At 43.3% G+C, this 12,790-nt stretch overlaps 1 protein-coding gene across 1 annotated transcript in view; it reads left to right on the top strand.

Moving 5' to 3' along the window:
* Window positions 1-12,790, top strand: part of LOC132821743 (dual specificity testis-specific protein kinase 1-like) — a 131,299-nt gene that overhangs the window by 53,173 nt on the left and 65,336 nt on the right. Inside the window, exon 3 of the mRNA XM_060834468.1 lies at window positions 2,458-2,506. Within this exon, the coding sequence (XP_060690451.1) occupies window positions 2,458-2,506 (49 nt within the window). The remainder of the gene's footprint in view (window positions 1-2,457; window positions 2,507-12,790) is intronic.

The following is a 12,790-nucleotide window of genomic DNA, read 5'->3' as shown; positions in this document are numbered from 1 at the left end:
GCTATGATTTCACTTCAACTGTTCAGGAATTTACTAATAATCCTTTGACAGCTCCTTCCAAACCCATGAACACTTCTACCTCAAAGGACAATGCTAGCAGAGACGTGGGAACACCACCCTCTGCAATCAGGCCAAAACATCGAAAATTACAAAGAAGGAGTTAGATATAATTCTTCGGCCTAAAAGGATCAAAGGATATAGGAGAGAAAGTGGGAATGGTGTACTGAATTTAGATGATCAGTCATGATCATGTTGAATGTGGGAGCAGACTCAATGGGCTGAATGGCCGACTTCTGTTACTATTTTCTAAAGCTTTTATATGACTCCAGGCACACAGCAATGTGAGTGACTCTTAACTACGTTCTGTAATGCCCTGGCAAGCCACTCAGTTCAAGGCAGTTAGGGATGACCAACAAATGGTGGCATTGACAGCGACTCCAAGGTCCTATGGAAGAATTCAGCTTTCAGTTCTCTGGAGAATAGAGCCCAGACTGATAAGTTGATTCTGATAGCTATAACTGCTTAGCTCTCGCAGGATCTGTGTACATGTTGTTTTCACTTCACTTTTCCCAGTGCTGCTGGAGATATTTTTCTAACTGCCATTTTCTAACTGACACTGTTACCCACCTATTGTGCTAGATCCTTTTCATAACCTGCAGACCAATATTGTTCCCCATAACTCCAAGTGTTGCTCAACTAAGGTTCTGGACACATGAAATCAAGTATTTGGTTTTTTTTAAATCTGTCTCAATGAACCTCATTGTTCATTTCTAATTTTTTTTAAGATTTAACGACTTTTTTCTGACTTCAGGGTCTTCATTGGAAAGGGAGCATTTTGTTTCAGATCAACTTATTGGTCCCATTTGGAGTTGACAATTTAGGATGTCCTTGCATGAAATTATGGATCTCTTGTCCTGGCCACATAGAACACAGAATATAGAACAGTACAGCACATTACAGGCCCTTTGGCCCTCCAAAGTTGTGCCAGCCTTTTATCCTACTCGAAGGTCAGACTAAACTACATACCCTTCGTTGTCCTATCATCCATGTGCCTGTCCAGGAGTTGCATAAATATCCCTAATGTATCTGACTCTACTACCACTATTGGCAGTGCATTCTATGTACCAACCACTCTGAGTGAAGAACCTACCTCTGACATCTCCCCAAAAACCTTCCTCCAATTACCTTAAAATTATGCCCCCTCATGATAGACCTTTCCACCCTGGGAAAATGTCTCTGGCTATCCACTCTGTCTCTGCCTCTAAACATCTTGTACACCTCTGTCAAGTCACCTCTCATCCTTCTTCGGTCCAATGAGAAAAGCCCTAGCTCCCTCAATCTTTCTTCTTAAGACTTACCGTCCAGTCCAGGCAGCATCCTGGTAAATCTCCTCTGAAATCTCTCTCTAAAGCTTCCACATCTTTTCCTGTAATGTGATGACTATAACTGGACACAATATTCCAAGTGTGGTTGAGCCAGGACTCTATAGCGCTGCAGCAAAACCTCACTGCTCTTAAACTCAATCCCCCTGCTAATGAAAGACAACACACAGTACGCTTTCTCAACAACAATCAACCTGGGTAGCAACTTTAAGGGATCTATGGACATGGACCCCAAGATCCCTCTGTTTCTCCACACTGCCTTTAATCCTGCCTTTAACCATGTATCCTGCGTTCAAATTCAACCTTCCAGAGTGAATGACTTCACACTTTTCCAGGTTGAACTCCATCTGTCACTTACTCAGCCCAGTTCTGCATCCTGTCAATGTCCTGTTGCAGGCTACAAAAGCCCTCCATACTATCCACAACTCCACCAGCCTTCATGTCATCAGCAAATTTACTAACCTACTCTTCCACTTCCTCAGCAAAGTCATTTATAAGAATCTCACAAAGAACAGAGTCCCAGAACAGATCTCTGCGGAACACCACTGGTCACTGAATACTTTCCATCTACCACCACCCTCAGTCTTAGATTACTTAGTGTGGAAACAGGCCATTCAGCTCAACAAGTCCACACCAACCCTCCGAAGAGCAACCCACCCAGACCCATTCCCCTACGTTTACCCCTCCACCTAACATTATGGGCAATTTAGCGTGGCCAATTCACCTAACCTGCACTGTGGGAGGAAACCGGAGCACCCGGAGGAAACCTGGTGCCTGAGGTGGGAATTGAACCCGGGTCTCTGGCGCTGTGAGGCAGCAGTGCTAACCACTGTGCCACTGTGCTGCCTTCTTCTATGGGCCAACCAATTCTGTGTCCAGAATTATCTGACTGACTATAGAAGAAGTCATGGCCTGTTTTTGAGCCAGGAGATGAATTCTTAAATAATCTGCCAATGCTTCAGACTGAGAAGCTAATTCCTAAACGCAGTATTTAGAGAGTGATGACTGACTGACTGTCTGTCTCATCCTGAGATGTTTATGACACTAGCTAATTGGTGTCTGATTCTCTTGGCAGGTTCATGGGTGTCTGTGTTCATGAAGGCCAATTACATGCTCTGACAGAGGTAAGTGCCATTCCTGTTGTTACAAGGGCTTCTCTTATGAAGGGAGGTTGAGTGAGTTAGGGCTTTTCATACTGATGAGAAGAAGAAAGAGAGGTGACTTGATAGAGGTGTACAAGATAATGAGGCATAGATGGAGAGATAGCCAGAGACTTTTCCCAGGGCTTAAATGGCTGTCACAAGGGGTCACGATTTTAAGGTGATTGGAGGAAGGTATAGGGGAGATGTCAGAAGTAGTTTCTTTATGCAGATGGTGGTGGGTGTGTGGAATGCACTGCCAGTGGTGGTAGAAGAATCGGAGACATTAGGGACATTTTAAGCGACTGCTAGACAAGCATATGGATGACAGTAAATTGAGGGGTGTGTAGGTTAGTTTGATCTTAGATTAAGATAAAATGCTTGGCACAACATTGTGGGCTGAAGAACAGTACAGCACAGGTCAGGCTCTGTGTTCTGACAGGTGGATTGTGTTCTCTCATGTGACCACGTGAATAATGGCTTGTTCACTATCAACTCTATACCTGACCTCCTGATGTCTTTAACATCTATAAATCTATTAATCTCTGTCTTGAACATACTCAATGACTGAGTTTCCATAGCCCTCTGCAGTAGAAAATTACAAGGATTCCCAGTCCTCTAGTGAAGAAATTCCTCCTCACCACAGTCTTAAGTGGTCTTTCTTTCATTCCTCTAAACTATGGAGAATCTTCGTTGTTCTGATCTTTACACGCTTTGACCTAAATAACCCTGCATTGTCCTCTCTCTTTGTGTCTCCTTTTCCCTCCCTCATCCTTTCTCTCTGCTGCCTCCCCAGCATCCTTCCCATCTTTCTCCTTCCACACTCATTCTCTCTCACTGTTGTTCACTTCCTCATCCTCTTCCATCTCTCTGACCTGTGTTTTCCCCTCCCCCTCTCTTTCCTGATTGTTTTCCCACCCACCCCAGCTGGCAATCTGTGAACTACCTCAGCTTATGTTTACACAGGACTGATGTGTGCTACACCCTCCATCCAAGGTCCCATGTGGAAATTGGACGAACACCTGCATAGAGAGCTCTCTACTGAGGACCTTCTCTGCCTGCTGTGTATGCCAAGGGGTCCAGATGGCGGCTGAAGGGGTTGAAGTAGATGGTATACAGAAACAACCTGTCCAAGAAGCACCTCTGCGCCAGGCAGGGGGCAGCTCTAGGAAGTGGCTCGGGTTATGGGCTCCAGAGGGAGGTTCAGGAACCTGAGCTGATGTGAAATTTCACCTGAGCAGAGGTACACCTGGATGGGATCCCACTGTACACCTGAGAATCCTCCAACTGGTGCCTAATGTTGGATCTGTTTTCAGGCAGTGGAGAATAAAATAACTCCAGAGGGGCTGGTATCCAATCACCAAGTCACCCTTTATTTACATTTGGAAAGTCCTTGACTTTCTTCAGGTCCCTCAGAGCCAGCTCTGAGTGAACAGAATCTCTGTCACTCCTGTTTATATCTGTCAGTCAGGGCTCTCTGATTGCACCACGTTAACAGCACCAGTCGGGGAACTTGTATTCTGTGACATCCACCTGACTGACCTCGTTCCAATTACTATCGAGAGCCAAACCTGCAGCTGGACCTCCAGCACTCCCTGCTGACTGAGTTCCTGGAGCAACATCCAGCTCAGGCCCCTGCCAATCGCTACATCTGTGAGTCTGGTCGCCTCCTGTGGCTACCATCCTCCCAGACTGGATTTCATTTTTGAACAACCTGTTATGACGCAGGAACAGAGAATGCTGGAGAAACTCAGCAAGTTTAGCAACTGTAATGGGGAGAAAGCAGAGTCACTGTTTCAAGTCCAATGACCCTTCTTCAGAACTGGACTGAAAATGTTAACTCTGCTTTCTCTCGGCAGATGCTTACCAGACCTGTGAAATGTCTCTAGCAATTTGGTTTTGTTTCAGATCTCTAACACTCGCAGTTTTTTTTTGTTTTATTGTACTGTAATGACATAGCTCTGGAGCAGCTTGGACTTGAACCCAGGCTGTCTCATCCAAAGATAGGGACACTACCACAGCACCACAAGGGCCCCTGATTGGATTTATTTTTTCTTATGTAGGTAACTAGATATTTTCTAATCAACTGATTCAGAGACCTTAATTGCAGGTGGGAGTTGAACCCAGGCGTTCTGGTCCGAGGTAGGGACAGTATCACCGCACCCTAAGACCCCTCCGGGTTGGGCTTTTATTTTTCTTTTTTATTTCTATACCGAGACGTGCTCTTAACACTCAACATTTTCTCCCCAATCACCAAATCACCTGCAATATTTTATTCTCATGTTAATCACCACCAGTAACCCACCCTGCATTCTCCCACTGAATAATTTATTGAAGGCAGACCATCAGAGGTGAGGGAGAAGGGTAGATGGATTTATTACTAACTGATCTTCTGTTTATGACACCTGGTTCTAGTCTTCTAAATGAAAACATCTTCTCCCTATCCAGCCTAATCCAAAGGTTTCATAATCTTAAAGACTGTCAGATCACCTCAGTTACTTTGAGAGAAATGGGCCCCAGAATGTTCAGTGTTTACTGATCAGTTTATGCTTTGAATGAAGGGATCCTGTTTTGTACTGCGTGCCTCAACGTCGTTGTTATAATACTGGCTTTTTGACCTGGGCATTTTAACTCCAAGCCTGTTCTAACTAACATTCCATTGACAGTTTAACCTTGACTAATACTTTAAGTAAGTTTGGCACTACTTCACTATGCTGCCAGAGAGAACTGTTAAACTAGACATTTTCGTAGAACCTGAGATAGTTTTAGTGAAAACGCAGCCTTAAGACACTGGGCAAATGACAAATGTTTACACAGTAGGAACTAAATTTAAGCACTTTGAATCCTTATGTCTCTTTCATTCTTAGAGCACGTGATAGGACTAGAACTGCGAAACAGTGAGAGGCCCTGGGAGTGTTTTGATGGAGTGTAGAGAAAGCTTTACTCTCTATCTAATCATGGGAGCATTTGATGCAGACAGTGTAGAGGAGTTTTACACTCTGTCTAATCCTATGCTGTCCCTGACCTGGGAGTGTTTGATGGGAAAAGTGTAGAGAGAACTTTACTCTTATATCTAACCCCATGCTGTATCAGACCTTGTGTTGTTTGAATACAGTGATTAAAGTGGAATGTGTTCCATTTGGAATAGATATACTAAACATTGGCATGTACAAAATTCACAGAAGAATTGGTGAAGTGGGAGTATGGAATGGGGCAATCTGTGAATAGCCAGGGGTTTGAAACCTGACTGTGTTTCCTTTAAATCCGAACACTCTTTAGTTCCTGAAAGGTCAAGAAGGTGAAATTCCCTCTTTGTGGTAGGTCTATTATGTCATTGTGATTGGGGTCGGAGCTATTTGTCAGCCTGGGACAAATAAAGCAAATTCCTGCTGGACTCTTGGTTGCTAAGCAACACAGTCCCGGGCTCATCCCTTTATTGTAAGAATTACTCAGCACCTGAGACTGAGGAGATTGTACTGAAGAACATGTCATTGAGTGGTGCTCTCCTGGCTTCATGTTCAGCTTTATATTTGTCAGTGCAGTGCTCTCAGCGGGTTCAGTGATGGTATGTGAACTGTCAAAACCCACATCAACACATTCTCCATCTAACCCTCACTGGCTACAACCCCTTCCCCAACAATTAGTGTCATTGATCACTCACTCTCTCTATTTTCCCCTCTCTTACTCCCACCACTGGTAACTATGCCAATGATTTACTCCTTCGCCTTTCAGATATTAATCATAGTCTCTGTGGGTAGCTCTCTGAGTCAGAAGGTTGTAGGTTCAAGGATCTATTACGTCTGGGAATACCATTCCTTGTACACCAGCTCGCTGTCCTGTTCAGCTAGTTGTTCAGCACAGAGTTGTTTTTGTAGAACAAGTTGCAGTTCTTTCTGTTTCTCTTCCTCTGGCACAAGCTTTACTGTCTGTGCTAATTAACCCATGAAGCTCTTTTCCCCACATTTGAGTGGTTGTACTGTGGGTGTCCACAGTGGCTCAGTTGACACATTCACCTCTAAGCCAGAAACATATGGGTTTGGCAGAGACTGGAACACAAAATATATGCTGACACCCCTGAGGTAGTCCTGCAGTGTCAGTGGTGCCATCTTTCAGATGAAATGTTTAAAGGAAGACCTGTTTGCCCTCCTGGGTTCATGTTAAAGACCACCACAGCTCTGCTTCAATGTGCACAAGCCTGCAACATGTGTATGATTCCTGTTGGCTTTCCCCTGCACTCTTTCTCATTCTTGTTTCTCTCCACACATTTTCCAGCAGTGTCCGTACATCTGTGTTTACTCACCCCTTCCCATCTACAACGAGAGATGTTTTCCCTGTCTCTCTAAAAGCCAGTTATCCTTGTGCTACCTTATTCTGTTGCTCAGTGTCTCTTGTTCTGTGTTGCTGGCTGTTTTATGTACTACTCCCTGGGCAGCTGATAAAAATAGTGACAGGAAGGAGAGCTTTGGATTTAATCAAGCAGTTAAAATGAAAATTGCTAATCTGCTAATAACACCAAGTATAATTAAGCATGTGTTATTGGGTCCTAAGAATCTCCTAGAAATATATTGCCTCTTGATTTTGCTTTGTCTTTCTGTTTGGGTGGGAGTGTGAGATATATTGGACCTTTCAAGTTGGCAAGGAGACCCAAACCAAAACCCCTCTTCGTCCTGAGCTAGCTGTGGGATATTTTACTTCCAGCTCAGATTAATTCCCCATCATGTTGCATGCTGCTTGTGCAGTCTCAAAAGACTTTCTCAGAACCGCAGAAGTGTTATGGTGCTGAAGGAGGTCATTTGACCATCATTCTTGCACCAGCTTATTAAATGAACGTTGTTACCTTGTGCCAATGCCTGCTTTTTCCACATACTTAGTTACTCTTTGTGCATTATTTTTATCTGTCCAGTGCCCTCTTGAATGCCTCAGTTGAACCTGCTTCCACCACCTGTCCAGGCAGTGCATTTCAGACTCTCCAGACTGTGTGATAAAAGTTTTCCTCCCACAAACCTTGCTTCTTTTGCACATCATTTTAAATCAATGCTGTTTTGTTCCTGTTCCTTCAAAAGGAGCATCCGCTTCTCTCCATCCATCCAGTCCATTTGTGTTTTTGAAAACCTCCTATCCGATCTCTCAGCCTTCTTCTCTCCAAGGAGAATAATCTCAACTTCCTCAGTCTAATCTCATCACTGAAGTTTCTGATCCCTGGAGCCATTCTTATAAATTGCTTCTGCACTCTCTCCAATGCATTCACAACCTTTCTTTTAGTGTGGTGACCCCAACTGTACACAATACTCCAGCTGAGGTCTAACAAGTGTCTTATACAATTTCAACATCACCTTCTCGCTCTTGTACTCTATTAAAGTCAAAGCTGCTTTATTCATATAGATGCTTTAGTTACAGCTCTCTGCACCTATTCTGTCAATTTAAATAATCTATGCACATATACACTCTGATCCCTCTGCTCCTGCACCCTTCCCATCCTGCACTTAGAATTGTACCCCATTTTATATTGTCTTTCCTATAAAATTCTCTGCTTTGCATCTCACATGCCATTGCCCACTCCACCAACTTGACTATGTCCTTCTGGAGTTGATGCTGTCCTCCTCACCGTTTACAATACTTCCAAGTTTTTTGTCTGTGTCTGTTCGTTCTCCTCCGGCTTGACTTGTTTTAAAAGCCCTCCATGCCCTTACCCCCCACCCAGTCTATTTGCCCTCGTCTAGCCCCACAGCCATTGATGATGTCTGCACTCTTCCAATTTTGACCACTTAAATATCCTCAGTTTTACTCGATCAGAAACCATGTCTTTAGTTCCCTGTGAATGGGTTCCTCCGACCTCTCAGGCTCTCAACTCCCTACCTGTGTTTTGAGGTGCTCTTTAAGCTTGCATCTTTGACCGGAAACACAGGATTGTTATCATGCAGAAGGATGCTATTTGGCCCATCGTGTCTACATGAGCTCTGAGCTTATTGGTCTATCACCAATCTTCTGCCTTTTCCCCCTAATCCTGAATATTGTTTCTTTAAAAATAATCATCCAATCCCCTTGAGTGTTTTGATTGAACCTGCCTTCATCACATTTCTAGATAGTGCATTCCATACCCTAACTACTCATTGAGTGAAAAAGATTTCTTGTATCCCATTTGCTTCTTCTGCAAGACCCTTCAAAACTGTACCCACTGGTTCTTGATTCTTTTACAAAAGTGGGAACAGTTTCTCCCTAGAAAAAAATGAGGACTGCAAATGTTGGAGATTAGAGTTCAGAGTATGGTGCTGGAAAAGCACAGCAGGTCAGGCAGCAACTGAGAAGCAGGAAGATAGACTTTTCATCAGGAATGAAGGCTCTTTCCTGATGAAGGGCTTTTGACTGAAACGTTGAATATGCTGCTCCTTGGATGCTGCCTGACCTGCTGTGCTTTTCCAGCACCACACTCTCGATTTAGTTTCTCCCTGTCTGTTCTGTCCATCTAGACCCCCATCATGATTTTGAAAACGTCTATTGAACATCATCTTTCTCCTCTCCAATGAAAACAGTTCTAATTTCTCCAGTATGTCCTCTGAACTGAATTGTCTCATCCTCATTCTGTTAAAACCCTTCTGCAGTATCCCCAGTGCATTCACATCCTTCCCATAATGTGGTGCCCAGAACTGTACACAGTTCAGGTCTGAGAGATGTTCACTGTAATTGCCCTGCTCTTGTGTTCTACACACATTATTGAAGCCTAAAATAGCATGTATTTTATTTGCAGCTCTCTCTTCCTCTCTCTGCTCCTGTGCACCCTTTAGAGTGGTACCCTTTATAATATCTCTCCAAGTTCTTATACAAAGATGTACCGCCTCACACTTCACTCCATTGAACTTCATCCTCTCCACCAACATGTCAAACTCCTTTTAGAGTTCCACATTGTCGACCTTATAATTCTTCCAAGTTTTGTGTCAACTACAAACAAATTATTTGTCCCCTGCACACCAAGATCCAGATTATTAATGTTTATCAGGAAAAATAAGGGTCCCAATACTGAACCCTGGGATACTCCAGAAAAACTTTCTTCCAGCCCATTAACCATTATTTTCTGCTTCCAATCCCTCAGCCAATTTTGTATCCACATTATGACTGTCCCTTTTATTCCATGATTTATAACTTTCCTCACAATTCTGTTGTGTGGTACTGATTGGAAGTCCATGTACATCACACCAACGGCATTTCCATCATCAACTCTTTCTGATCCTGCTTCAAAATCTCCAAAAAATGATTAGACATGACTTTCTTTTAATAAATCCATGCTGTCTTGTCCAAATCAAGCCACATTTTTCCATGTGACTATTCATTCCGAAGAATTGTTTCTACAAATTTACCCACCACCAAAGTTAAAGTGACTGGACTGTATGCTATGCAGATCTTTACAGCTTTCTTTGAACAAAGATGTAATGCTTGCAATTCTCCAGTCCTCTGGCTCCATTCCAGAAATCAGAGCATTGGAACCGCTAAAATTCAAACCGGATTGGACAGGGTAGAGGCAGGAAGAGTGTTCTTGAAGACTTGGTGATACTTCCCAGTGTGGGAGAATCCAGAACCAGAGGGCATTGGTTTAAGGTGAGAAGGAAAAAATATAAAAGGGAACTAAGGGGCAACTTTTTCCACACAGAAGTTAAGCTTGTATGGAATGAGCTGCCAGAAGGAATGGTGGAGGCTGGTACAGTTACAACATTTGAAAGGCATCAGGATGGGTACATGAATAGGAAAGGTTTAGAGGGACATGGGCCAAATAATGGCAAACGTGACTAGATTAATGTAGGATATCTGATTGTTGTGGACAAGTTGGATTGAAGAATCTATTTCCATGCTGTAAAACTCAATGACGCTATGACTGGGAAGTCCAGACACAGCGGTCACAGCCTGTGCATAAGATGTAAGCCTTTTATGACTGAAATAAGGAGAAATCTCATTTAGAGAGTAGTGATCTGTGGAACTCTCAGCCACAGGAAACTGTTAGGGCCAAAACATTGAAGGCTCTCAAGAAAGATGTAGATATAGTTCTCAGGCCTAAAAGGATTAGAGGATGTGCAGAGAAAGTGGGAACAGGGTACTGAGTTCGATGATCAGTCATGATCATACTAAATGGTGAAGTAGGCTTGAAGGGCTGAATGGCCTACTCCTGCTTTTGTCTTCTATGCTTCAATGAACGGTTATTGCCAGTGACTGTGGAATTTCCACTCTCACCTCTTTCAATATTCTTGGAAGCTTCTCATCCAGTCTCAGTGCTTTTATCAACTTTAAATACCAATAGCTTTTCCAATACTGCCTCATTATTAATGTTAAACCTGTTTAGTGATTGAGATTCCTTTTCTGTCACTGTGACCTGGACAGCATCTACCTTGGAGGTGAAAACAGACGCAAAGTATCCCAAGTGTTCAGCAATGTAATCGTACTCCTTAGTTGTTAGTTCAAGCCAAATTGACTCTGTCCATTTGAAACATCCTCTTTCCCCAGTACCACAATGCTCCTCTTAATCAAGAACAGCACATAATTTCCCCTTCCCTAGCTTTCTTTAAATGCCCAGATCTGCCCTTCTGAAAGACAGGTCTCCAAGATCACTAGGACAGCATAATCCCACAAGATAGTCTGTGTGTAACTCCCCAGTTTAATTAACTTTACTCCATACATTCCCATCGTGCAGTCTACCCCTAATTTAGACTTCATTACTTTCCCCCTTATTCCAACTTCCTCCCCCCCCCCCAAAAAAAACTTTCTATTTTCTATTCCTGTTCTATCTACAGCACTTACTGCACCCTAGTATTACTTGCTAATATTCTCTCCTAGTTCCCACACCCCAAATTAGCTTGTTTAAATCTTCCCAAACGACACTAGCACAATACCCTGTAATGAATTTCTGTTCTGAGGCAACATGTCTGGCTTGTACAAGTGCCATCTCCTCCATAGTCAATCCCAGGAATAGAAAGTCTTCTATCCTGCACCAGCTTTCATCATTCATGTTCCTTATCCTCCAATTTCTGTACTGCTTACATGTGGCACTGGAAGTAATCTGGTAATTACCACATTAGCTGTTCTGCTTGCTAATATTCTACTTACCCCCTTAACCCCCATTGAAGGACTACATGCCCCTTTCCTACCTAAGCCATTGGTACCAAAGTGGATCATGAATTCTAGCTGTTCATTGCACCCCAGGAACATGTTCTGAAGCTGCTCTGTGACATTCTTGACTCTGGCACCGGGGAGACAACACACCATCCTGAAGAAATGTTGAGTGCTGCAGAAATATCTGATCATCTAATATCTACTTATAAGGCTTGGTGTCAAATGTTTGTTGCTCCTGTGAAGGCCTTTTGGGATGTTTCACTGCCGGAAAGGTTTACTATAATTGAGTTGTTACTATTATTTGGACGATTAAATAGCTTTGCACTGACAAGTGGGAATGTTGGGGAGCAGATTCTCTCTCTCTCTCTCTCCCTCTCTCGTTCTCTCTCGCTCTAGCTATCTCTCATGAGATTGCCTTTTCAGGCCCTTGTTCTAGGAGTTGCCAGGACTTGTTGCTGTTGGCTCATTACTTGGTGAGTCATTCCTGAAACCAGCATCCAGGCAGGCCCAGTAAATCACTCGCATGTTTGTTAAGATTCCAGTTAAATGGGAAGCTTGCTTCTCCTGAACATCCTGTTGTGGAATGTCAGAGAGGCTGTACTGAGCAGCTTCTCTTCAGTGGGAAATAATTCCCTGCCTTGACACAGCTGTGGTTTGATAATTAATTCCCCCACCTTTTCACTAAACAACTCCCCTGCCACTTTCCTCAAAGATGAGGGTCATTCTTCTACCAAACCTCTCGCTATGCACTCGACAGGTCTGTGAATCTTTGGAACTCTCTTCTTGAAAAGGTGATTGAAGCAGAGTCCTTGAGTAATTTTAAAGGAAGTTTTAAAATCATAACATCAAGAGATGTAAGAGCAGAAGTAAGCACCTCACTTTTTTACATTAAAGACTAAAAATATTCACCAATTTAATTTTCCAATTAGCTGCTTTGTTTAGGCACAAGTAACTAAACACCTCGCTCCTTCCTCCACTGAATTCCTTGAGATGCTCAACTCCAGCACTCTGGTGTAAGTGGCAGTCCGGTGCTAAGCTAAGGTGGCTCTTTACGTATGGACTCCATAGAAAGACCGAGCTCCGTGGTATTGCAGTTTTCCGGGAAAAAAAACTGACTGCAGTCATGTCAACTGAGCAGGAAGCTTTAGTGTAGAGATAAGTGACTCTTCAATGAGG

Source organism: Hemiscyllium ocellatum, chromosome 2 (genome assembly GCF_020745735.1).
Source record: "Hemiscyllium ocellatum isolate sHemOce1 chromosome 2, sHemOce1.pat.X.cur, whole genome shotgun sequence".
Taxonomy (NCBI): Eukaryota; Metazoa; Chordata; class Chondrichthyes; order Orectolobiformes; family Hemiscylliidae; genus Hemiscyllium; species Hemiscyllium ocellatum.
The sequence above is the reverse complement of the archived record's forward strand: the minus strand, read 5'-3'. Positions and strand labels throughout refer to the sequence as shown.